This window comes from Mercenaria mercenaria, unplaced genomic scaffold (genome assembly GCF_021730395.1).
Source record: "Mercenaria mercenaria strain notata unplaced genomic scaffold, MADL_Memer_1 contig_3163, whole genome shotgun sequence".
NCBI classification, from domain to species: domain Eukaryota; kingdom Metazoa; phylum Mollusca; class Bivalvia; order Venerida; family Veneridae; genus Mercenaria; species Mercenaria mercenaria.
Window position 1 is genome coordinate 39,031 of NW_026461278.1, and position 26,326 is coordinate 65,356.

The window sequence follows — 26,326 nt, forward strand, 5'->3', positions numbered from 1 at the left end:
ATCCTGATATGTCTGTATAGTACTCGTTTTGCAGCTGAAGGATGGCCATGTCTGACGCCAGTCAGAGAAGTTTACAGCCAAATCAACACTGCTGCAGTTCTCCAGTTCACTGCTGACCTTACAAATTTGAATTCACCAAGAACGTTCTTTGTGAAGTTTCATGATGGCACTGTCCGAGCTATGATAAGATACAATGCAGACAAAAGTTATACGACCGATTCACAACCTGGTGTCAGTATAACAGCGAACACAGCTGGAATTGTTGCTGTTACATTTGAAAGTGTTCAAAAGAACAGTGCTGGGATTTACACGTTTGGAAGTGCTGGATTTTCATTCAGGTGTAACTGTTTGTACATATTAGGTAAGTCTAAATATTTCAGACACTTTTGTGCAATACCTAAACAGCTTTGTGTTGTGAAAAGACCGTTCCCTTCATATTTCAAAATTTAAGCATTAGTATTATATTTCTTTAACAGTTTTAATCCTCTGTCTTTGAGCAAGCTCTTGCAAAACGAATAAGTTGTGAAATATAGACACCGTATGATGTTGCTCGAGGCAAGTTTTGACAATTTCAAAATTAAAATTGTCTCTTTTATCATATATTTTCTTTTCCAGATTATTATTAACAATTGTTAATTTAAATCCAAAAATAACGCTTTTTAATCACCTAGGAATACCCCCGCTTTGACGTTGACTTTTTATTAGTTTTCTTGAAAATTAATTTTCTAACCCTTCAATGTCAATGAGTTTTTATTTATTTGTTGCTTAATTTGACGTCATTGTAAGTAATGTAATGTCATGTAAGTAAATAGCGCCATCAAACAGAAAGTTAGAATGCTAAAGCTCACTATAATGGCATTATATCCCAACATGCAACACTTTTTACACTTCCTCTTAGAGAATTGAAAAATACTTTTACACTAAAAACTGTGTTACCTGTTGTAGCTCCTATATAGAACAGAACAAAATATACACTTTATCTTTGAAGACCTAGATTACAAAATACAAGAATTCTTTAATAACACGTATAGGAAGAACATATTATTGGTATGAACAATTAGTTGCGATTGATTTAAATAGAACAATTTTCTTTGTTGTTTAACATATGGGTATTGTTGGAGAAACCTTTAATGCTTTGGCAGTAGAAAACAGATTCATACAAATTAAAATGTTTTCATATTTTAAAAACAGAGCGGCTGCAAAAGTAGTTTCCAACGAGAATTTCTTTCTATTTACTTACTTGAGTTACTGTCGCGTGATTTGATTTGTTAAAAAAATTAGGGTTAGTGACGCATAGTTATTTCATTCATTAAACTATTACTGTAAAAGTGTGATATGCACGTTTACTTTGAAGAATGGAAATTATTTTAAGAAACACGTGAGTTAACTCTTTGTATTTGATAACAATTAAAAAAACTTAACAGTATTGTCCTTTGTTGAAATTTCTTTGGGAAAGGGTTTGACCTTAAATGTAGAAGAAATGGTAGTGCATTTCACCACCGACATGAACAACTGTTTTCAATTGTTAAATGTCATTATAGATTAGAAAGTTTTGCTGTGATCTTTCTGTCAATTAAACAAACATAATATTTATATAGAAGTAATTTTATTACAAAAGATAGCTAATATTAGTGTAAAATATTAGAATTACCATTGGTTAACAATATCTAAATAAGTCAGTTGTGAAACAAATTTTCAAAACATAATTAAGAATAAGAAAAAATAAATCTGAAGTAAATTCTGTAGTATTAAGAAAATGCATATTTTGATAAGAATTCTAGTATAAATACTTAATTGAATTTTTGAGATGCATCTTTTTTTATTGAAAAACAAACAAAAAGTGAAAGTGTAGGTGACAACCACTGGCACCAGACCAGAAAGAAAATCCTCTGTACATGTTATACCCTACCACTAGGTATGCTATAAGAATCATGGTCATGAACGGGAAAATATACTAACCCATTTCAGTCGAGCATTTCATACCTAAAACACGCAGTTCGGTAAATGTGTACATCAGCCAATCAGAATTATTTTGTGATCTAGACCGAACCTTCAATAGGGAAGTTCAACCAAGTTTTTTTGTGTAACGTTGAAAAACTATAAACTAGGCGTTGTTTCTCTTAGATAAGAAATATTGAAGAAATAATGGAAGATAAATTACCACTTGTTCAATATCTGTACTATGGATATTGAACAAGTGGTAATTTATCTTCCATTATTGTTTGTTTACATCTCGCCAAACATGTGCACACTGCTGTGATCTCTAGACCGGATGTTCTTTAGGGAAGGTCACGTAATATTTTCTGTAACGTTAACGAAAGCATAACATATGTGGAGTATCTCTGCAATATGAAATATTGAGACAATGTGCACGACGGAAGATAAATTACCGCTTGTTAAATATAATAGGTACCCATTCACCGAACTACGCGTTTTAGATGAGAAATATACGATTGAAATGGGTAAGTGAACTTTCCCGTTCATGACCATGGTTCTTATAGAATACCTTGGGGTAGAGTATAACATGTACAGAGACATTTTCTTTCTGGTCTGGTGCCAGTGGTGACAACATAGTTTCTTAATACTATCGTATGTAAGACTCCTGTGAGAGACAATCATGAGTGGGAGTATGCGTGTATTTGTTGATTAGTTTTGGTTGCATACAACATCGTTTACAGTTTTAGTCATATTCCTTTCTGTTTTCGAAGTAATAAACTTGTATCGCAAAATGTCTTTGGATAGTACAAGTCAATTTATCTTTCTGTTTACATGAAGCAGTACTGGGGAGACATTTTATATAAAAAAAACAATCTCTAGTTATTCTATCATATAGCAAAACATGCTGAATATAGGTTTGTATAGTTGTGTATTGTAAACTGTGGGTCAGAGGTCCCCTTGATAATATATAAATTATGTTGTTCTCATGTATATGCACTGTAGTACCTGATTCTTATTAAATAAAGTATATGTCTGTTTTAATTTTTATAGCATTGGGTAAGAACGAATACTGAAACAGAGAATAAGCCAAAACTAATTTTGAAGATAGAAAAATATATACATGAATTCATTTCCTTGCTTGTGATTACTGTCATAGCATTTCTCCTATACCAGCGGCGTGAAAATAATAATCACATTTGATATGCGATATAGCTTGTTCCACCAAATGGGCAAGCAAAATCTGTTGATTTTTCAATTAGCTACAATAATTTTTACTTAATCAAATATTCAACAAAATAAATACACACTATCATTTTAAGATGCAAAAAGCAGGATTTTGCATATTTGTACTGGAAGTGGACGGTAGCTTGCGTGTCCACTACCGTCCATGAACAGGCTGAATCAAACCGAACCTGCAACTTTTTGTTTATGTCGTGTGATGCTAGTGGTTTCCCACATTTTTATTTTACTCTATCGGAATTTCTCAGGGTATAAAATGACAAAAAATAAAATGAATGAAAATTTCCTTGTCCAGCTTTATGCGAAACAATACTAAAACATTTTCTAGTTTTTGCATTTTACATTTTCCATTGATAAACAGCCTTTTACCTGGGAATCTGTTAATTGTTTTCAATATATTTATCATGATACCAAATCTTAAAGCATGTTGAAAGTCCACGTGGTCATACTGTTTAGAGACATGTAGTTTTCTAATTAAGGTCAAACTAAACCAATGTCTATTCCAAAGGTATTCCAAGAAAGCGACATGCTTTTCCTACAAATTGTTAAAAATCAGCTTGTTTGTTTCTATGAATGTATACTTATGATAATATGTTCTCTTATTGTTGCACGTTTAGCACAAGACAATATTTTGTCCAGGATTAAATTTCCTATATCTATACACAATAAAATCCCTTCGACATACTATGCTGCATTGTTGACAGAAAAAGAACCAAAACGTCGAATTAAACTTCCCTTCTATCCTGTTGACATCGTTAAAATTATTTTCATGAAATACATGTAATTGATTAAAGTAATGTTTGTGTAGAGATTCAAATTCCTAACTCAGAGCCGACAGCGTCAAATCCAACAAGGAACATAATTTGCCGCCGGTAGCATGAACCTTAACCAAATAGGGACGCTGACGCGGACGCTGACTCATAGATGAAATAAGAAATAGTGGAAAACCACAGGTCGCCCAACACGTCATTAACGAAAATGTTGCAGGCTCGGCTTGTTCATGGACGGTAGCGGAAGTGCAAGCTACCGTCCATGCCATCTAGCCCCGGGTTGAGCAGAACTCAACATTTCCACATGTTATAAGTACCAAAATGTATTTTAGAGACATCCGCAGATGTACTTATACGGCGGTGCACATGGAACCTTCAATGATGCACAGATAGCGATTCCATGAAAAGTGGCGTATGGTCCCCGGATAAAATAATGGAAGGATCCTAAACGAGAAAACAAGGGGCAAAATTAAACAAACTTGAGTCCAATAGCTCTACCTATTCTTTGAATAGTCGAGCTAAAGAAAACACAATTTTCCTTTCTTTTTCAAATGCTGCAGCCCTATTTTTCTCATGCAGTTTTCCGTGTAAAATTGGTTTATTTTTGGCCATAACTGACATTTGTTGCAGTCCTACCCAGAAATGTGTAATTTCACCTTTTCTCTACGAGGACAAAAAGAAAAGAAAAACGTCAAGTTCTCTAAAGTTTTACTGCACGTTTCAGTATTTCGGTATTACCAGAAAATTTGGCTTTAATTTAACAATACAATTTTTTGGCAATGGCGATGTTATTTATTGTAATAACAAAATATTTTTTCGTAATAACGAGATACGAGTCATAACTAGTAAAGATCTAATGTAATAAGGGTAATTTTCCTCTAATAAAATTGATAGAATATCTCGTAATTACGAGATTAGAACGATTGTTTTACAATTATGATATAAAATACATTATACATATGTACATTTTATAATGTCTTCTCCTGGGCCCGTCATTTATATAAACTGCAAACTCAGCACGAACAAAGCATGGACAACTATTGATACATATATCATACGGCCAAGTTAAAGTTTACTTTTTGTAAAGGTACCTCAAATCATTCATAAATATGACAAAACGAGATATGTTCAAAACTTTCCTAAGAATCAGCACTGAATATCATTAGTGTTTAAAAAACTTTGAATTGCAATAAATATTCATATGCAATCTAACTTCAGATCTATTTGACTTGGTATTTTTACTTAGCACAGAGACACAAATCAATAAATTGTCTTTGCCTCAAAGAGGACAATATTAGTGACATTATATAATATCACGACAATCTTGATGTTTTCGTGAGGACCGTGTTTTAAGTCAGAGAAAAGCCTCAATCTGACTAAAGTACATCTCCTATTACGTTTAGAAGATCAAGCACTTTAGTCAGATTGAGAAAAGCCTCAAACTATCAATTATGTGAAAGAATGGACAATCTCGATTTGTCCATTATTTCACATAATTGACAGTTTGAGGCTTTTCTCCTTTACAGAAAGAACTACTACACACTACCCTACCCATAGAGCCTTACAAACAAGTGCGTTTATTAAACAAACCTTCGAAATATGAATGTTGAAATGTAAAACCTTTACAAATATTTAAGAACTATCACCTGCTGTTTTCACATGATAAACAGTTATCAAAATTTTTAAAACAATGCCGCGAAATCTCTGAAATACAGTGTCTTAAGATTTTTTGAATGTGTCAAGTGATTTACTTTTGCATAGTTCTAATGGCAGTTCATTCCAAAGTTTTGGACCAGTAGTACAGAAACTTCTATCATTGAATGTTTTGCACTTGCTGTATGGAACAACATAAAGACATTCAGAATTTTCAGACGATCTCAAACCTTGTCGTCTAGGAATATACTCTGTAAGCAGTTCTTTTAAATACAGAGGTGCTCTGCCAGTGTGACAGCTGTACATGAAAGAAAGTATCTTGAACTCAATTCTTGCTTTCACCGGCAACCAATGTAAGTGATACAATGCTTAGAACTGTCAAATTTCCTCTCCTGTTAAGGATAAGTTTTGCGCACATGTTTTGAATACGTTGCATCTTACGCACCTCACAGTTAGCTACACCATACAGTGTGACATTGCAATAATCCAGATGTGAAATAACTAGAGACAAAACTAAAATTTCAGTGGCTGCTTTTGTTAAGTATTTTCGGATGTTCTTAATTCGTTTGTTTGTTTGTTTGTTTTGGGTTTAACGCCGTTTTTCAACAGTATTTCACATGGCTGTACAACACTTGCGATTTACATGATCTTTAAAGTTCAGTTTTAAAATGCCAAGTTTTTTAATATGTTCTTTAGTTACTGAGAATCTTGGATGGACATTTAGAATGAATCTCATAATTTTATTTTGAGTTACTTGCAGCTTACTTTTTTGTGTTTTATTAATACAATTATACCAGGCGGAACAAGCATAGTCGAAATGGCATTGTGTAAGAGAATTACAAAGAGTCTTTCTTGTATTTGTATCAAGAACATCATTATACCTATAGAAGAACTTTAATTTTGAATTAACCTTTTTAAATATCTGATACACATGACCTTCCTGTTTTACAGATGTTTAAGATTTTATTTCATGATTATAACATACCACAGAGAAATCATCTATCTTTTTAACTTTAATTTTCCCACCAAACAAAATACACTCAGTTTTTCCTAAATGTAAGGATAATTTGTTGTCAATAAGCCATTTATTGCAATTTTCTAATTCAGTTCCTAGCTTTTGTCGAATAACATCTGGATTATTGTGTGAAAGAACGATGGTACTATCATCAGCATAAAAAAGTAGTTTACAGTCCTTTCCTATACTTATGCCCATATCATTCACTTAACATAAAAATAAAAACGGTCCTAAAATACCACCTTGAGAGACGCCACATGTAATTTTACCAACATTAGTAAAACAATAATAAGCATCAAAGCATCAAAATAAGAAAATACAGTATCATGAGATTTAACTGAGGATATATCAAATGTAGCAGTGCATCAAATACCCCAACCAGCAACTGCAGCCTTTGTCTGACATATGACTGTCAAATATTGTTAATTAAGGATAAATGATAATAATGATAATATTCATAATACAAAATAAATAATGTTAATAATAACAATAGTCAGCGTTTTCTTCTGCTTAAAGGTGAACCTACAAAACCAAACATAACGTTGAAATACGTACCATTTGTAAGAGACAGTACAACATTAACGTGTAGCAGTACATCTACTACCACACCCAGCAACCACAGCCTTAGTTTGACATATAACTGGAGAGTTGACAAGGAAGACAATCCAGGTGGATCTAGATATTCGTACTCATCCAGCAAAAAAACACTGACTCTGTCAAACATTGTAAAAAATGATACCTATAAACAGATTACATGTAAAGCTAAAGAAGTTGTCACTGATGGATATGCATCTATTAGAAGTGATTCGTTTTCATTTGATGTCCTTTGTAAGTATAACATATATTATATTATTATTGTACATACATCTTTTTTCTTTCACTGCAAAGTTGTTATTTTTCTCTTAAAACATACAACATTTTCACACAATATAATGTCCGTAGCGTTCGTCCCGTGGATGTTTGTCATGGGACCTGTTCCGAAAAGACCGGTTCGTGAGCCGCGAGCTAGTTAAATGAATGGTTACCGACTTCTAGGCGCCTGGCGCCTGGCATAGTGGTAAGAGTTGGGAGGTATTTGGTACGCACAATAAAGGTGTCTCATGTGCCAAATTGACTGGCCCTTTCAACAGGGGTGACACTATAATAAACAAGACATTTACCTTTACCTTTATAAGCAGGAAATAAAATCCACAAAAGATCCTTATCCTCGTATAGTTCAGCACCCTTTTGACCTTTGACATCAGAAAAGCTTGAAGGCGGCGCGCGCTTTTATATTTCGTGCGTGGCCCAGAGGATAGCTTTTGTACTTATCTCCGAGCAGCAAAGAAAACCATCAGAAATCACAATTACAATGGTTGACTTTACTGCTGTTGGCAGATCAAATTGCCCTTTTCGCCTTGTTTTTTTAAATCGATTAAACGGCGATGCTTTTTTTTGGACCTCGTCTATACAGGTAACCCTTTCAGTAAACATTACTTCCGATACGAGGTAAGATTAATTTACGCATACACTGAATGAACGTGTTTACGTTGGCCGCATGACCGGGAATTTTACTAGATAAATGGTTGATTTACTGTTGTTTCACCGCAAAGTAAAAGATGTAATAATCATAACTTAAATCTTAAATGAATGCACACTACATCAGGGTCACTGACTACATTTAGGTCGCATAGATGTGAAAATAAAAACGGAACCAAGCATTGTCCTGCCTAAATTTCAGATCATGTATCTCGTGTAACGCGACCGACTCGTGGTTGATTGAAGGTCTTTGGTTGAAAAGGTCGGTGATTTCTTACGGAATATGTCTAGAAATGGTTCTTTCCAAGAATTTAGACAAGGCTTATCAACTGCCTGTCTAAATAACTAAGATAGTTTTTAAACGACGGGCATTAAACCCTTCAAATAAATAGTAGATAGATTCAGGATCAGACTGAAGTCCCCCATTACCCCACACATACACACATACAAAACAAGAAACTAAAACAATAGTCTAGGACTCAACCTAAAAATATAATGGACCAAGATTTGCGATAGTTAAATCAACCTCTTCGGCAGTTACTATATACTGACTAAAATAGGTTTAATAGTGTGTGCCGGAAAGGTTGATAAGGTAATCGGACCAAAGCATTGACATAAAGCGATATCAAAGATTTTATACATAATCCGATTTTTAAAAATGTGTACTAAAGACGCAGATATTTTTCCCTCGTCGATAATAATTGTCAAAACAATCAAACAAACAAAACAAAACAAAACAAAACAAAACAAAACAAAAAAAATGAAAACGCTGATCTCATTTGGACGTAGTTGAAATAGGATTTTACTTTTTAAACAACGTATCCCGGATATGATTGTACCTCTCTTCAATCGATAAGTTACAACGTATACAATGGCGGGGATACTGGACCTATTTTAGACATGTTATAGAGTCAGAGCGTGCACTTTGTGTACACGTGTGTCATAGATTAGAAAGGACGCATTCAACTTTTTCAAGCGACAAAGTAAATACGGTAAAAAGCTTGCGGGTGGGGCGGGGTAAACTTGTCAGGATAACTTAAGCGTCTTCGCTTTTGTGACGTAAACTTATAACTCTTTCGACTTCAAATTGTGAAAGGGCAATTTGATCTGCAAACAGTATTTTATCTGTTTGATTTGTTTTCAGATGGACCAGATACAGCAAATATCAACGTGCAGTCACCGTACAATATGACAGAAGGTGATACAAACGTTAGTATAGAATGTTCTTCTGACTGCAATCCAGGATGTTCATATACATGGACAAATCTTACAAGTTATTCAAGAATAAGCACGAATGGTGTGCTATTCCTTGACACAGTGAACAGATATATGACTGGTGATTACAAATGCACATCTAGCAATACAGGCATTCAGAATAAGTCCTCAGAGACAACTATCTCTACCATTGTAAATTGTAAGTCAGGTTTTACATTCTATTGGCAGTTGAGTTTTGCGTCATGGCGGAACAAATCAGATCAATTTCTCTACGGAAATACGCGACTGAGGTATATACAAATTTGTATGGTATTCCGCCACGAGCAGAAAAATGTACTGTCCATTGCTGAGTTCCTTTGATGTCTTTATGTTGATGTTCACAACTCAAGCTCGACCTCAAAATGTGCTCAATAAAACTTTCCTTCTACGATTTTTAAATATTAATAACACAGAGAATTAATCTTTGCATTTTACAGACAGATTGGTTGAGAAAGAATGTGGTGATGTTGAAGACTTAAACAATGTAAAAAAATGTTCTTGTTTTGATTTCATGTAGATTTTTTGTCAACGGCAGTTGAAAAGGGGGCATAACTTTGCTAAAATGTAAGCCAGAGCTATGACTTTTGTGTGGTGAAATCAACTTGTGATGCGAGTGGAGAATATAGCAATATTTTGTCAAGTTATCCAAAAAACATTTGCTTACATGCAGAAGTGTTTTTTCTGTGTTAAAAGGAGCATAATTTAAAGAAACGAAAATATAGAAAATATGTAAGTTGCCCTGAGAGGTCATACTATGATGCCAAAGACATGCGTGAAGTTTTAAAGCATTGACCAAACAGTTTTTGAGAAACCTGCGTACATGAGTAGCAATGATTATGCAGCTTCCTGGTCCATGGCCTTTGACCATTTTTAAGTTCATATAATAAGTAACAGTAAATAGACACCGAACTGAACTGTAACATTTCTTCTGTTCTTTTAACAAATTTGAATACCACAAGAAATTTAAACACTGTAAACCTCACCATGAATATACTTTCAAACTTTAAATGTATTTTTTAAACAATTTTGAATATCAAAAGCGATTATAACGTACCATATGAATCTGTCAGAAAGCTGCTGTAATCCGGTATTAATTTAGTAATACACCTAGCTTTAGATGAACGAGTTATTCAATCGACAGTAAATAAATGCTGAACTGAATTGTAAATACAGTCAAACCTGTCTATAAAGACCACCTTTGGGAGAGCCAAAATTTGGTCTTTATTGGGAGGTGGTCTTTATTTACAGGTTAAAATACGCTGTAAATATTAAAATGGGAAAACAAAACAAGTGGTCTTTAGTGCCAGGTGGTCTGTGGTCAGAGGTGGTCTTTAACACAGGTTTGACTGTACGATTATATATCTTTACAAAAGAAATACTGTTTCAATGATTATGAACCCAGTTTTGTCTAAACTTAAACTTATGCGCTGTGTTTTTGTTTACCTATAAAACTTAATTTTAATGCTCACCTACATAAAGATAAAAAATGTTAAAATAAAAATGTCATTGTTAATTTACATTTGTCTCATTGTGAGCATGCAATGTCAACAGTGAGTGAGTCAGTTGGGTTTTACGGCGAACCGACACAAAATGGTCATATATCGCCGAGTCAACAGTTAAAACAGTTAATAATTATTTGTTTGAAAATACTATGCACTATAACTTCTCAAAACATCTATCAATATCGTACAAATAAAATTTTAAAAAGGAACCTTATTTAAATTTCTTTATTTTCGTTTAGCCTACTGTGAGCTAAAACACAGTATTTAGTTTGTTTACAAAGTAATGCATGTGAAAAGATATTGTGGTAAAGAAGAAACATGTTCTCAAATTAAAGAGTAAACACCTCTTAATACATTAAACGTTACAAACTACAGAACCTGAGTCCATGGCAATAAAAGTATATAACTGATTTAATTATCTATTTTCAACAATGCATTTGGAATATGAAAACAGAAAACAATCTTCAGAATACGTATTTTTATTTTTTTTAGATAAGAAATACAAGACATTGATTGTTGTTTTTTTTTTTTTTTTTTTTTTTGAAAATATGCTCGTGCTGCCTGGTATATTTTTCCCTGTTGTATGTTTAGAGTTACCGTTTATTCAGTGCAACAATTCGTTCTTCAGTAAATCGCCAAAAGTCGTTGGAAAATTAAAAAGTGTGAAGATCCAACCAACATCTTCTTAAAACCTACCCCTTTTTCATTTCTGCACGAATTCTCAAATCAGCGATCTGTGTCAAGGATGACAAAACTAAACCACTTGAATCAGACAAGTCAGAATGATATCTCATGATCAGTGATAAATTTTAACATGAAACCTGTAGAAATTCATAATATTGTTCTTACATTCTCATGAATTCTTGCAAATTTGAATAGTTCCATTGCTTAATTATTATTCAAAGTATAATTTACTATACTATTTACAATGAGCGGAGAATAAATTATTTTTATCAAGCAGCAGACATTTAGATGTATTAAGTTTATTCTCCGCTTATATGTTTCAGGAAAATATCATTGGTGCGGGGCGTCTCAAAGTTTTTGTTACTGATAAGTTTCCATACATATGTCATATTAAAAGTGGAGGACGAATCGAACGCACGACCCTTCCCCATAATGAGCTAAGCGTGCGGGTTGACCTCAGATAATATTGATGTTGTCAATAATCTTGTCGCGGAAGAGATAGCAAGTAGGGTGGGTATTTAGAAGGAACAGTTCGCTCTATTCTGAAAAGCATTTATGTCTCGAAAAGGTCTGTGCTAGGTTTATCCCTAATTTATTGACTCCTGAAGGCTAGAATAAAATGTTCTAGAAACCTGCTAAAACTATTTAAAACAGTTGAAGACAGAAATCTAACTCACCAACAAGAGATGAAACATTGGTGTACATGTTTGAATCCAAAAGACGATCTGAAACCGAGCAAGGGAGCAGAAAAATATGAAAAATACCCGGTTATAGCGAAGCCTCAGAAAAGCGCCTATAAACGTTTTGTATATTGCTTTTTTTATAATTCCTTCGGCAGTGCGCTGATCCCTTATCAAGAAAATCTATCAATAGCAATTTCTACATGTTCTCTAGATTTATGTTCATGTGATTTCATCTATTTCCTAGACTCAGGAAAATGTTATCGATTTGACAGTTAAAGTGCCCTTAGAAGCTTAATTCATCAGTCTACAAAAAAGTTTTCAGGCCCTTAAAAGATAGGCTCTTGGTGCTCTGACTTCGGACAAGTTGTTGAGTACATTAGTATAATTATATCTTAGATTTACCTTAATTTTATGTTTTACTTAATTAATCGGGTAATTTTCCGCTTATGTCAGAGCCTTTCTCAGCGGGGATTTTATTAACATTGTGTTGTCTAACTTGTTGAAAATAGGGTAAGTGCGAGATTGGCATGCCCTAAACGCGTTAAACCCCCAGTTTCCTTTATTTAGGTTACTGGCCGTTCCAAGGCGGTGCCCCTATTTTCAACTGGTTTTCTGTCCGTCTTGTAATTTCTGTTACGTATGTTGTCTTGTTCGTTGTAAGCGTTTTTCCTCCTTCTCCTCACCCCCCTATCGCCCCTCCTTTTCCTTGCATTTGCGCTCCCCCGTTTTTTTTTGCATTCCCCCTCCCCCTTTTACCAGGAGTTAGTTTTCGTTTCCAACCCCACGCCCCTCCCTCCACCCAACTTTTATTTTGGCTGCCGGAATCCTAAGGCGGTATACGATTGTTTTTTCCTGATTATAGGTGTGTGCTTGTGTGTCTAAAGCGGTGCCCAACAGTGTTCTAGAATCTTACTTGTCTATTTTTCTATATTAGTTATTTGAGTGTTGATGTGTATTAATCTTTGGTACATGAATGTCTGCGCTATTGTGTTTTACGTTGTAGTGTAACTGTGATTAAGGAACGTAGCATTCCCTTTGTATCTCCATCCTTTTCTTTTTTTTTTTATAACTTATTTTTCAATCTTCATACATTTACAAAATATGATGACTTGGACAAATGTTTTTAACAATAGATACAAAACATGTATTTTATGGTCATCTAAATAAACAAACATTTGTAGTATTAGATGTCAAAAGAAGACTTTTTCTATATATATATTTTTAGATGAAAAAAAATTAGAGAACAAAAAATCTAAGAAAGAAAAAAAGTTAAAAAGAGTAGATGTATTGGATGTTTAGATCGTCTCCAAACTCATATAATTGTCTAAAAATTGTAATGGTTATTTATGCTACAATCATGTAAAAATCAATTTTGTAGGCACTCTTTCTAGAAAGTATCATTTTATTATATAGATGAAGAATAAAATATGTAAGATATTTTCTTTCTTTCTTTTTTATTATTATAGCCAACAGCAACTACATTCATACCTCAAAACCAGACCATTTGATATTGTGTTGGTTTATTTTGTCATTTGATAGTGCAATTTCTTTTTCAAGTTTTATCCTGATTTTAAGATATGATATGAAACTGTCAAAACTGAGTGTTTGTTTTCTATTTTTGATTTGAAAAATGTAAGATTTCATTAGAAATATTATAAAGTTTATCACATTTTTTTGTTTTACGTTCCTTTCAGCGATACTATAACTGACTACCTCTAAGCTAAATTGTATTTTGAGATTTTTCTTGTCAAGGTACATATGTAATTTGTTCCATAGTTGTTGTACACAGTTACACTCCCAAAACATATGTTCTAATGTTTCAACTTGCATATTGCAGAAATAACATAAATTTGATTCTGTTAATTTGTATTTAAATAATGATTTGTTTGTTGGGAGAATTCTCATCAGATGTTTGTATTGAAAACTTCGTATTTTTGTATCTATTGTTGCTTTCTGTGATTGCATGTATATGTTTGACCAACAAGAGGGGTTCTCTGATATTTTGGTCTGTTTCTTCTTTGCGTGTCGTAAAGTAGTTTATTTGGTTCTTTTGTCTTTCTTAATTTATCTATAAGTAATTCATTTCGTGCATAAGATATATTCTCTTGCTTAAGCACCTGTTTAACAGTTTGTGGAATGCTTGCTATAAGATTGTAGTAGTTCAAGAATTGATTGTTTTCTATATTATATAAAAATTTAAATTCGTCAAAAGTATAGAAAGCTTTTGTTCTGTAATCAAATAAATGTTCCAAGTGCTTTATTCCCTTTTCGTACCAGTCTTTATAGAAAAATGTTTTATTTTCAAGTTTTATGCTTGTGTTATTCCATATTACCTGTTTACTTATGCTCTTATTGTTGTCCTGTGTATTAATATTTACCCAAGCTGTTAATAAATCTTTCATAAAAATGTTGGACTTACATATAGTTTCAATTTCTTTCTGAGAATAATTACATTCAAATAAAAGTTCTCCTCCAACATTAGATAATAATGTACTATAAAAGATCTTCCATTGTCCTTGGTTACTTTTATCTATTATCCTTCTGATCCAACAAGCTTTTAGAGCATTTATGAAGTAATCTAGATTTATCATTTTTATTCCACCCATTTTGTAGTCCAGTATAATAATCTCCCTATTAATTTTATCTGGTTTATTATCCCACAAGAATTTAAACAATTGTGTTTTAATCTCTTTCATTACTTCATTTGATGGGTTTGGTAATACTGTAAGAGGGTAAATTAGTTTTGGTAAAGCTAATGATTTTATAACAGTTACTTTTCCAAGTACTGTAAGTTTTCTATGTTCCCATTGTTTTAAACAGTTAGTAAAATTTTGAATCTTGGGTATCAGGTTTAACGTTATGCTGTCTTTTTTATCATTTGTAAATATCATTCCTAATGTTTGAGCTGACTCGGATGTCCAATTAAACATTTTATCTTTACAGTACCGGAGGTTTGTATCTTTTAATGATCCTATCCTTAGTATGTTAGTTTTGTTGATATTAAGTTTCAATCCAGATATACACTCGAAGTTCGATATAACATCTATTAGTTGTTCAAATGAATGTTTTGCACCATTATTGATAAAGGTTGCATCATCTGCAAACAGGGATTTTTTTTATTTCAACATTATTAACTGTTATGCCTTTAATGATCTCATCAGTCTCAATATAATTTGAGAGGATTTCAATGCAAATAATAAATAAGGAAGAGGAAAGAGGACAGCCTTGTCTCACTCCACGTAGTATTGAAAAGGGTTTTGATAGATAGCCATTATTTATTACCATGCTGGTTATATCATTATAAAATAATTTTACCCACTGTATAAGAGAATCACCAAAATTGAAGTGTTTTAAACACTTTATCATAAAGTTATGATCTAGTGTATCGAAAGCTTTTTCGAAATCTGCGAACAGTAAAAGTCCTGGTATTTTATTTTGTTGTGCGAAATCTATTATTTCATATATTAACCTAACATTTTCCCCTATATATCTGCCTTTTATGAATCCTGTCTGTGCACTGCTTATGATAGAATTGATAATCTTTTTTATCTTGTTTGCTATGGTTTTGGCAGCAATTTTGTAATCTACATTTAATAGACTTATAGGGCGCCAGTTACTCAAAATTTGTGTGTCTTTATTTGGTTTCGGAATAAGCGAAATAATACCTTGTTTCTGCAAACTAGTCAGATGTCCGGTGTTATAAGAGTAGTTAATAGATTGAATAAAGTACGTTTTAATCTCTGTCCAAAATATCTTATAAAATTCAACAGACATGCCATCTGAACCTGGACTTTTTTGATTCTTCATCTCCTTAAGAGCTTCGAAACATTCATTTTCGTTTAATATCCCTTCACATTTTTGTTTTTCGTTTTCATTTAAAGTTCGCGAATTGGGTCTAAAGAAATCATAATCGCAAGTTTTGGATTCTTTTTTGTTATATAGCTGTTTATAGAATTCTGCTTCTGCCTTTAAAATTTCATTTTGAGAAGTTATTTCTTTATCGTTGATTTTCAATTTGTATATTGTTTTTTTTCTGCGTTTCTTTTTTCTAAGGCTGCAAAATATTTTGTATTTTTTTTATTTCCTTCAATACTTATTGCTTTTGCTCTGATCAACATTCCATTAATTCTGTTATCAATGATTTGATTTAATTCCTGCTGTTTTTTGTCAAGTTCTTCCTTTAAAGTTTTTATATTAATGCTATTATTATTTTCGCTTAAAATCTTTTCTTCCAATACTTCTATATTTTTGTTTATTTCTTTTTCAATTTTATTTTCTTCTCGTTTTCTATGGGTGGAATATTTTATTGTTTGATTTCTTATAGTGCCTTTAATGACTTCCCATAGAATGTTTGGGTTTGCATCCTTATTAATTGTTACGGTTTCTCGAATGGCATTTCTTATTATTGTTTGATATTCTTTTTCAAGTAAAATGCTGTTGTTTAATTTAAAATAACCAGGGCCTTTTTTGTGTTAATAAAATCCAATTCTAGTTCAACCAATGAATGGTCTGTTTGGTAGCCTGGTTGTATAGTACAATTTTTGACATAGTGCGTTAAACACTCAGATAATAAAAAATAGTCAAGTCTACTGGAGATGATTGGAATTGTATTTGAATGCCATGTATATTGTAATTTTGATGGATTACATAATCTCCAAATATCTATTAAGTTTCCGATGTTAATGATATCATTTATTTTCTATTTATCAATCTTTCCATTTCTTTTGTCAGTATTTGTATTCAAAATGGTGTTAAAATCACCACCAATTATAAAATCTTCCTCTAAGTTTTGACTAATTTCTTTCTCAATAATCGTAAAAATATCAGCTTTATCCTCATTCGGCCCATATACATTCATAATATTAATTTGTTTTTCGTTTATAATCATGCTAACAATAATCAATCGCCCTTCAAGTAATTCATGATATGTTAAAATATCTCCTGTAAAGTTATGATTAAAAAGGATTGCTACCCCTTCACTATTGCTTTTGTCTCCGCTAAAAAAAGATTTTCCCTTCCATTCCCTTTTCCATTTTTCAGCTATAAGTGTAGATGAATGTGTTTCTTGTAATAAGCAGATAGAATATTTTTTAGATTCTAAATATTGAAACACTTGTTGCCTTTTCCTAAAATTTCCTAATCCTCTTACATTGATTGAGCAAATCCTAACCGTCTCGAAACTTAGTAGGTTTTTTTTTTGATAATTAGACGTTTGGAAACGATCATACATCCACAATATTTTTTCATGATTTAAATTAGGTTCACTGTTGAGCCAATGCCATATCTACTATCTAAATGAGTTGAGCATTTAAACCATTTAAGAATATAATAAACTTGTTTGTTTTGTTTCTGTAACATATCCTACAAATTGCATAATTTTTTTTAGAGAGAAAATTTATTATATCATATTCGAAGATATTTTTCATTTTATAACGAGAACAAGTATATATGTTTTAACTAAAGGTTTTGATAGGACTTCGTTTTTAAGATTTGAAAACGGTTTACATAATATTACTACATGCATACTTAAGAAACAACTTTTTTTCAAGTAATATATATTACTAATTTTATAATACATCCGTTTTTATGACTGAAAAAGATTTAGGTAACATATTAGGCATGTAAAATTAAAATTAAAACAAAATATGTTTCAATTATTTGACCTTGACTATAGTTGCTTAACACTATATTGAGTTTCAAGTAACAAATTACGATAGTAACAGAGACATTTGACCTTCCCCTTCTACCTCATCCCCCATCCCTGTTTACCCCTTACCACTTCCCACCCCCACCCCACTGTATCTATATGTGGTATAAATTTATATGTACTTGTTAGATATTTGAAGCAACCCGTCTGTAATATTTTTTCCGTTACAGCTTCTTTTTGTTGAGGGCCTACTTTGCAAATGCGTGGCTCTGAGGCTGTGTTTTTAGTGCTCTGTGCTTCCGAGAAATCTACTCTTACCTATTATCTTTTGTTAAGGATAAATACTTGTTCAGGTATAGTTTCTTGTGTACATTTTTGTTTTGCCAAGTACCAGAACTTTTTGAACACTCTCGTAATAACTCGAAGCCTGAATTGAAATCATGTTTAGACTTGAAATCCCCTTTCCGACCACTTTCTATGGCTTCTGTATAACCTGCAAGTATTACTTTCCTATTAATAATGAATATCTTTCCGCTATTATTGACATCTGAGTGTCTGTTGTGCTTTATGGCGAGACTGCCTCAACCATGTACCTCAATGTATCGGAGCCGTCTCTGTTGAGATTATCATCCGTCGATTTCCATGTACCTTTACTCACAAATCTGAATTATGTTTCGTCTCTGTAACTCAGAATTCATTTCTGTGAAGTAGTGTCGTTTATGATTATCAACTCTCATCAAAATCTAATGAATTCTGAAAGCGTTCAATTTATGTCTCTTATTCGCTTCCCTTCGAAACTATAGCGGAAATATAACAGATGGGTTGCTTAATCATCTAACAACAGTAATATAAGAAATAACGCATGCGAGCCACGGATGACTTAAGAATCTAACAAAAGTAATAAAGACATTGGGAATCCGGGCCACTTTTGACCCGTAAATTGCTTTTAACTAAATGTAAGCAATCCTTGAAGGAAATTCCGATATTTGTTTCCCAGCGCAAGCTATCAATACATCGTTATTGGAAACGATCAGAATAGATATTTGCTAAAAATAATCATGTAGGGTTAACCGATAGCAAACATTATCTGCCACTTTCTGCCAGGAAGGCAAACTATTTGCCAACTATCTGCCACGAAGGCAAACGTTTGGCAATATTTGCAAAATTTTGGCAGATTTTTGGCAGTAGCTCTAGAGTATATAAAATCCATATCAAATGAATATTTTAAATACATACAATTAGTAATGAGTCAAAACAAATGTATAGTCTAAATTCTCAATACGTTACAACAAAAGAAAACGGCAAGTTAATGTTGAAAGCATCACTAGCATCTTGTTATATAAAACGAAAGTTTTTGAAAAGTGCTGAAGGAACAAGTGACATTCATGAAGCTACGTTACCTTATCTTACCTAAGAAAGGTTTAAAACATACAAGATGTAAGTACTGAAGTCCCGATAGCCTATTAGAATACGGGCCTCCTGACATAACTAGATGCAGTACGCATGAGTCATGATCTTTGTTATTATAGCGGTGTAAATAAAAGTAAATGCGACATGAAAATGTTATTTCATTTAAAAACACTCAATCAAAATCAATTCGAGACAAAATAGCAAACAACAAAACACGGGCCTCCTGATTCTGAACTAGATGCAGTACGCATGAGTCATGATATTTGTTATTCTAGTGGTGTAAATAAAAGTAAATGCAACATGAAAATGTTATTTCATTTAAAAACACTCAATCAAAATCAATTCGAGACAAAATAGCAAACAACGTAGTTGTAAAACTAGCAGTTAATATGAAGTTTAGGCACGGACAGTGGAAATAAAGAGCGAAAGGTTAAAAATGGGGGAAAAAACCCTTCAAAATAGGTTAATGGCTAAATCCCCCAAAATAAACTGGTGTGATGAATTAGCAGAAGAGTTACATAAACCAATTAAATGGAAATTTCTAAAACGCCGAGTTATAGATAGTAATATTGATGAAATGTTGTGAGCAAAGCTAGTTGACATGCAAGCATTTTCGAAGGACAATAAAGGTATAAAGTACTTATTAGCTATGTTTTAGCAAAAACGTGCGTTTATCCATTAAAGAATAAAACTAGAGATTTCTTTTCAAAAAATATTCCATAAAATAGATTAGATAGATAACTGTATTTTTGTGTACAAAATACATATTCATGACAATATATATAACAACATACAAATAATAATGAACAAGTATGCATGTTAAATAAAGCCATGTCATATACATTATAACCCAAAGGATGACACAAAAAAGACATATCACAGAGAAAACGGAAGACTTAAGTTAAAGACACTACTGCGAGAAGGTATTTCTAAACCCGTTTTTTATGGGGATGTGGTTTACAAACTTCGTAAGATCTTGGGTCATGGTAATTTTCCAAATGTATTTGGAAAGATTATCAAACGTTTTATTAAAAGAGGTTATGACCCAACTGTTTTGAGACATACCGCATGTTTAGTATTCAACCCGTTTACAGTTGGACACTACGCTTCCCTCTTTGATTGCGTCTGACGGAAGAGGGGGAGGACTCTATGATGAGCAGTTTTTAAATCCTACCATGACTGAACTGTTTTGATATTTGTCTTCTGGCCTGTTTCGTCGGGCCCTTAAGGGTGTTTCTCTTGTTGCTCTGTCTTCTGAAAAGGCATTGAGTACATACGTTTTTGGTTCTTAAGGTTTGCTTTTTATACACGAGCATTTTTGTGTTTTACATGTCATGCCTTTTTGTTTCCATTACGTGTGTTAGAGAATCACCTGGAGGGGATTACTTTTATTTACACTGTCCCATGTCTTTGGAACATGGTGGGGGTAAGAGTGAGATTGGGTGCGCACCATAAACCGGTTTAAGCTCCCCAGTGGTGTTTTTGCCACTGACCGTTCCAAGGCGGTGCCCCACTGTCTTCCTTTGTTTGTTCGTTTTGTCCTTGTGTGTTGACTTTGTGTGCGCGCGTGTGTGTATGCTTATTGTTCGTCTTGTCCTTATGTGTTGGCTTTGAGTGTGTGTGTGTGTGTGTTGTTCGTTTTGTCCTGATGTGTAAGCTTTGAGTGTGTGTGTGTGTGTGTGTGTGTGTGTGTGTGTGTGGTGCACGCGTTTGCGTGCTGGGGGGTTCGTTTTGAGGAGGCTGCGCTTTTGGTGCGTGGCATTCCCTGTTTGATATTTTTCTTTGTTTTTAGGTTATCGCAATTAATAGATATAAAATTATAAAAGACTCACATTATCGCAATAGATCTATAGTATTATATATCATCTATTATTTTATATAACTGAGATTGCTAAATTATCTTGTGAAATAAGGTTACAAGTACGCTGCCTGGGTAGTCCAAGCGTGCTGTACAGTATCTTATCCAATACTTAAAGAAAATTCATGAATGTAAGATATTAAACATACTATAGTTAAATAATGCCACGAAACATATGACAAAAGTAACTAGCATAGAATAAATCTATCAAAATAAAATCGTACTGAAACGTTAGAAAATGATTATAACAATTAAAAAACAAACAGAAAATACTAATCAAGTGTTCTTTGTCCTTTGACTTTTAAATGAAAAATATGAAATTTCTATTGCATCTCTAATAGTTTGTGGCAATCTGTTCCACAGGTTACAGTCATTATATGCAAAAGAATTTTTACAAAATCCTTTCACTTTCTGAATGGCAAAACGTTTACTATCTGAATAAGAATTGTCCATATTGTCAACAGCAGAATTAACTTTTAAACTTAATCTTGTGGGGTTCTTATGTACTGTGTACTGCACTAACAGGAATAAAATGCTCCCTCATGAAAGCAGGAGCAATATTAGAGTGCATCTTAAAGACATGACTTAGAGTTATCTGATTGACCCTACCTGCCACAGGTAACCAGTTAAGGCGTGCAGAATGTTCTTTATCAATATGTGACCTGGGTTTAATTAAAAAATAAATCTATTAATTTTTTTCTGGGTTACCTTTAACTTCTGTATTATCTCTTCAGTTAAACGATCGAAGCAAGCAGAAGACGCATAATCAAAATGACATTGTATGAGGGTCACTATGAGGAGTTTCTTTTGATGCTGAGTGAGAAATGACTTTGCCTGTACAAAGATTTTAACTTGGTTTTTGATTTTCTTACTATAGACCTTGCCATAGATCCAAAAGCGAACTTTGATCAAGAGTTGCACCAAGATATTTAACAGAAGTTTTGGATTTCAGTGCTATGATCTTTACATTTTATGTTGACTAGGACTAGGACTTTAACCTTTGTTTAGACCCTAACAGGATGGGTTTAGTTTAACCAAGATGCAAAGAAAGTTTGTGAGCAATAAGCTACTCACTAGCAGTATTCAAGTCATAATTCAAGAGACATTTTATGGCTTACTTATATTTGGCACTTTAGAACTGATGCAACGATTTATAAATGCGAAGCTCGCAATAAGATGAAACCAATTAGTGAGTTACAATACGGAGAAGACATCGTACTCTTTTACCTGAACGTTTTATGTGAGATATCTTTGACTGATTTATCATTAAAACTGCTGAACGTAAATTATTTGAATATAATAATATAATCAAAACATGTATTGACCCAGTGAAATCATGAAGCCTTTTTAGAACCAGATTCTTTATTACAAAAGAAACTATACGTGTTAATTCTAACATACTAGTATATCTATGATCAGTGTTATGCAATGTGGATCATGATTAACAGTTTCATTTGCTTAATCGCGACAGAAAATCATCTGATATATTGATCCTATTGTTTGTGTTGTCATTATTAACGGGCTCTAGCTAAAATAATTCGTATCAACAGCAGCACGCCATGTTAAGTCTCAACTACTTAGCTTGATTCTAAACATGGCAGTCCCATCCACAACGTTAAATACATGTAATTGTATTTCTGTTATAACAGATCAAACAGCAGTTACGTCATTCTACATTGCACATGAAGGTCAGACATTGGTTACAGTAAACGAACATGATGTACATATCAGAATAACTTGCGAAGTCGACAGCAACCCTGCTTCAACTATCAAAATAACGTTTGATGGTGAAATATTACAAGAACAGACCAACATAATGGCGCTGTCATACACGCTCAATGACGTCACTTGTCTCCAGGCTGGTGTTTACACTTGTGAAGGATATAACGAATATGGACAGCCTTCAATAATGAACGCGACTTTGTTCGTTAGATGTAAGTTATGCCAGATATCAAACAATTGTTCCACAGAATCTTTCCATGTTTTGTAGAATATATATTGTGTATTTAAGCGTAAGTAAGATTTAAAAAAGCTTGTCAAATTTATGTCATCAAATTAAATGATAAGGTATGCCGCGTTTCAAACATGATTTCAGTTAATTCATAGCAAAACAATTTGCCCAGATCTGATAATGAACGGAAAATATAGCATTGATTTATATTCAAAGCAAAAACGTTCAACCTTTTTTATTCAGTAAAATCATATTTTATCTCCGCTTGATTCCGCTTAATATGTTGTTTTCTAAGAAAACCCTTGAATACTAACATCTTTAAGAATGTTAAATTAAGTATGCCAAAATTTATTGTTGAATTAAGTATGCCAACTTGATTTTGTATATATTCAAAGGTTCCCCACGTCCACTTCACCAGTTTAAACGGAATATTACAAGCACTTTACATACTCCTGTAACACTGAGCTTTACCACACTAGCATACCCAGAGCCCGGTCCTTCAGGTTTCTCATGGCACAAAGAAGATGGTGTAAGATGGACACCATTGATGAGTAATGCTGATTTGAAGATATCTTCATCTGGACTGCAGACTAATCTAACTCTTCTGAATGTATCACAGTCTAATTATGGACAGTACAGAGTAACGGTGGTTAATGGTCTTGGCTCTTTTGAACAGTATATGTATCTTAAACCTGAAGGTGGGTACAGTTCAGCACAAGCCGCATCGTAAACAATAGAAAAAGTGGAAAACCACAGGTCGTCCAACACGACATAACAGTAAATGTTGCAGGCCTTGTTTTAAGTGATTTAAGTGTATTGCTACGAAATCAGTCGCTTTGCTGTTTAAAGTAAGCACTGCGTTGATTGATCAGGATAACTAAAATGTTCGTCTGTAATGAAATTATATTAAAAGGTAACCGTTCTTGCTAAAATAGGATGTACTCTCGATTGGTGTGTCGAAATTTAGACCGTATTAGATTCTATAATTTCATGAGTTGCCCAATCCAGTAGATTTGTTTTTACCGGAATATACAAAATGTTATTACATGAACAAACAATAAAGTCATGTGCTTGGAATCTTCCATCCATCGGTGTATTTGCATTTGCTCCTTTAAATAGAATACCCTATCATTAATTCAGTCTGTGACAGGTCGCCGTTGCTGTTTCGGAACAGTAAAAAATACTTGCAAATATGCCTGATTTTTTTCAATGGAATAGTCGGAACCTTTACAAAGTTCTATAATTTGGAATTTTCGATTAATCATTTGGTGGGTGCATTATTCGTTTGTTTATCGGTTTATGCGAACAGACTGAAAATGAAATACGGGTTTGTCTATACGCTAAATCTGATAGTGACAGGCATTCTCAAACTGTTGCCAAATCACGTTTTTATGCATTACTTGCAAACAAAAGTTTACATGTTGTGATTTCACTTGCTTTAATTCCACGGTTAACTCAAGCCTTTTATTATAAGATTCTTTCACTAGTTGTAGGTGCAGATGGGAATATCCCGGCAGGAGCCTCGTAACCGCGTAAACAGTTTCCCGAGAGCCAGATATTCCTTTCTGCACCTACAGTCAGTAATCGAATTTTTTCTTGCATACCATATTCAAGAAATTCTTGTAAAATTAAAATCAATCGAACGTCTTTCGTTTTAGAACTATTTCTTATATAGTAGCGCATTTAAACAAAGCGCGGGAAACCAACGTCCGTAAACAGGAAAGACGTCATAACGTTTCAAATACAAATGGCAAAGCTTAGTTCCGGTTTTGTTTTATCAGTTGCAGAGTAACGTTATGATTTTTTGATGAAATAACGTTTTCTGAATCGAGAAATATATTATCAGGAACAAAGAGAAACTGTCAAGGTACTGGATTTTTATTCCGTTTTATAAAATAAATTTTCTACATATATGTATTCGTAATACGTCATTTACAGCACGAGAGTCATCTTATACTACGGGGTGTAAGATGAATTTTTCCAGTACCGGTAAAGATACCGGAAATCACCGTCTGGTATGCAAGAATGTCTATTCTTCTCTGCCAAACGTATTTTCTAGGTTTAATGAAACGGAAAAGCGAGTATCAATGAAAGTGTTTTATACATGTTTTTAGATATCCATATGCAAAGCCAGACACTCAACAATAGAGGATCGACCGTACCGAATCACACAAATAGAGGATCGACCGTACCGAATCAGACACAAGGTAGTAACATGACACTGTTAGATTATTTTCTTTTTCTTCTTCTTCATCTTCTTCTTTTACCGGCCGTATGTTAGGACTGATTTTGTTTTTCAAAAAGTATTCACACAGAACAGTTAAATGCTTAAAGGACATAAATTATACATCACACATGCACAACAACGCACTTGGGAGGGAACGAAAGAATGTAAATATATTTAAGGTTTCAGTAATGAAATTTATAAAACGTCTTTTAAAATGTGCTTGCGTTATTTATACAGGTATCAACAACACAGAGACTGACAACACTGCCATGATTGTAGGAGTTACACTTGGTATATTCAGTACAGTAGTTGTTGTTTATGCAATCTATCTTACTATCTTAATGAGACGGAAATCGACAGACAAAGGTACATTTAAAAACTTACTCAGGAAAAAAACGCACCCTAGCGGCAGAAAATACTTCTCTCCGCAGCGAATTAGTTTACTCCGCAGCGGATACAGAACGTATTTTGATTGATCAATAGGTATGACTTCAAATCAGTCAAAACAGTATTCAGTTATTTTGAAAAAAAAAACTATTTCAAACATTATTTGGTAAATTACATTTGCCATTTTGCCCACACAGCTCGAGTTCGCAGTACACGAGTCCAGGGTTTCCCACTTAAATGACATCATGAATTTACTATATTTTGAAGGTAGGAAGTAGTTCTCTTCGCAGTGAATACAGAACTTCATTCGATTGTTGAAAATTATTCATCACTCAAAAAATCGTGCAAGAAAGGTTTCCAGTTATTTAAAAAAAAATCTTTTAAACATCAAACAATGGCCAGAAAAATGGAAAATATTGTCATTAATAATCATAAAGGCATTCGCCAGATATGCCTCCGTGGTCTTCTCGAACGTAGTCCATATCAATATATAGTGCAATTTTCCCGCCTACTAAAGGCAATGTTCATGCCAGACATAAGCTTTATCGATGCTTATTTGCAAAGAGGAATGTCTGCGGATGATTTTAAGC

At 33.3% G+C, this 26,326-nt stretch overlaps 1 protein-coding gene across 1 annotated transcript in view; it reads left to right on the forward strand.

The window, feature by feature from the left end:
* LOC128552797 (contactin-4-like) overlaps positions 1-26,080 on the forward strand; it is a 51,851-nt gene extending 25,771 nt beyond the window's left edge. The window contains exons 2-8 of the mRNA XM_053533864.1: positions 35-361; positions 7,132-7,443; positions 9,278-9,547; positions 22,821-23,105; positions 23,518-23,820; positions 25,237-25,329; positions 25,587-26,080. Of these exons, the coding sequence (XP_053389839.1) occupies positions 35-361; positions 7,132-7,443; positions 9,278-9,547; positions 22,821-23,105; positions 23,518-23,820; positions 25,237-25,329; positions 25,587-25,825 (1,829 nt within the window). The 3' untranslated portion in view covers positions 25,826-26,080. The remainder of the gene's footprint in view (positions 1-34; positions 362-7,131; positions 7,444-9,277; positions 9,548-22,820; positions 23,106-23,517; positions 23,821-25,236; positions 25,330-25,586) is intronic.
* Positions 26,081-26,326: the final 246 nt, after the last annotated feature.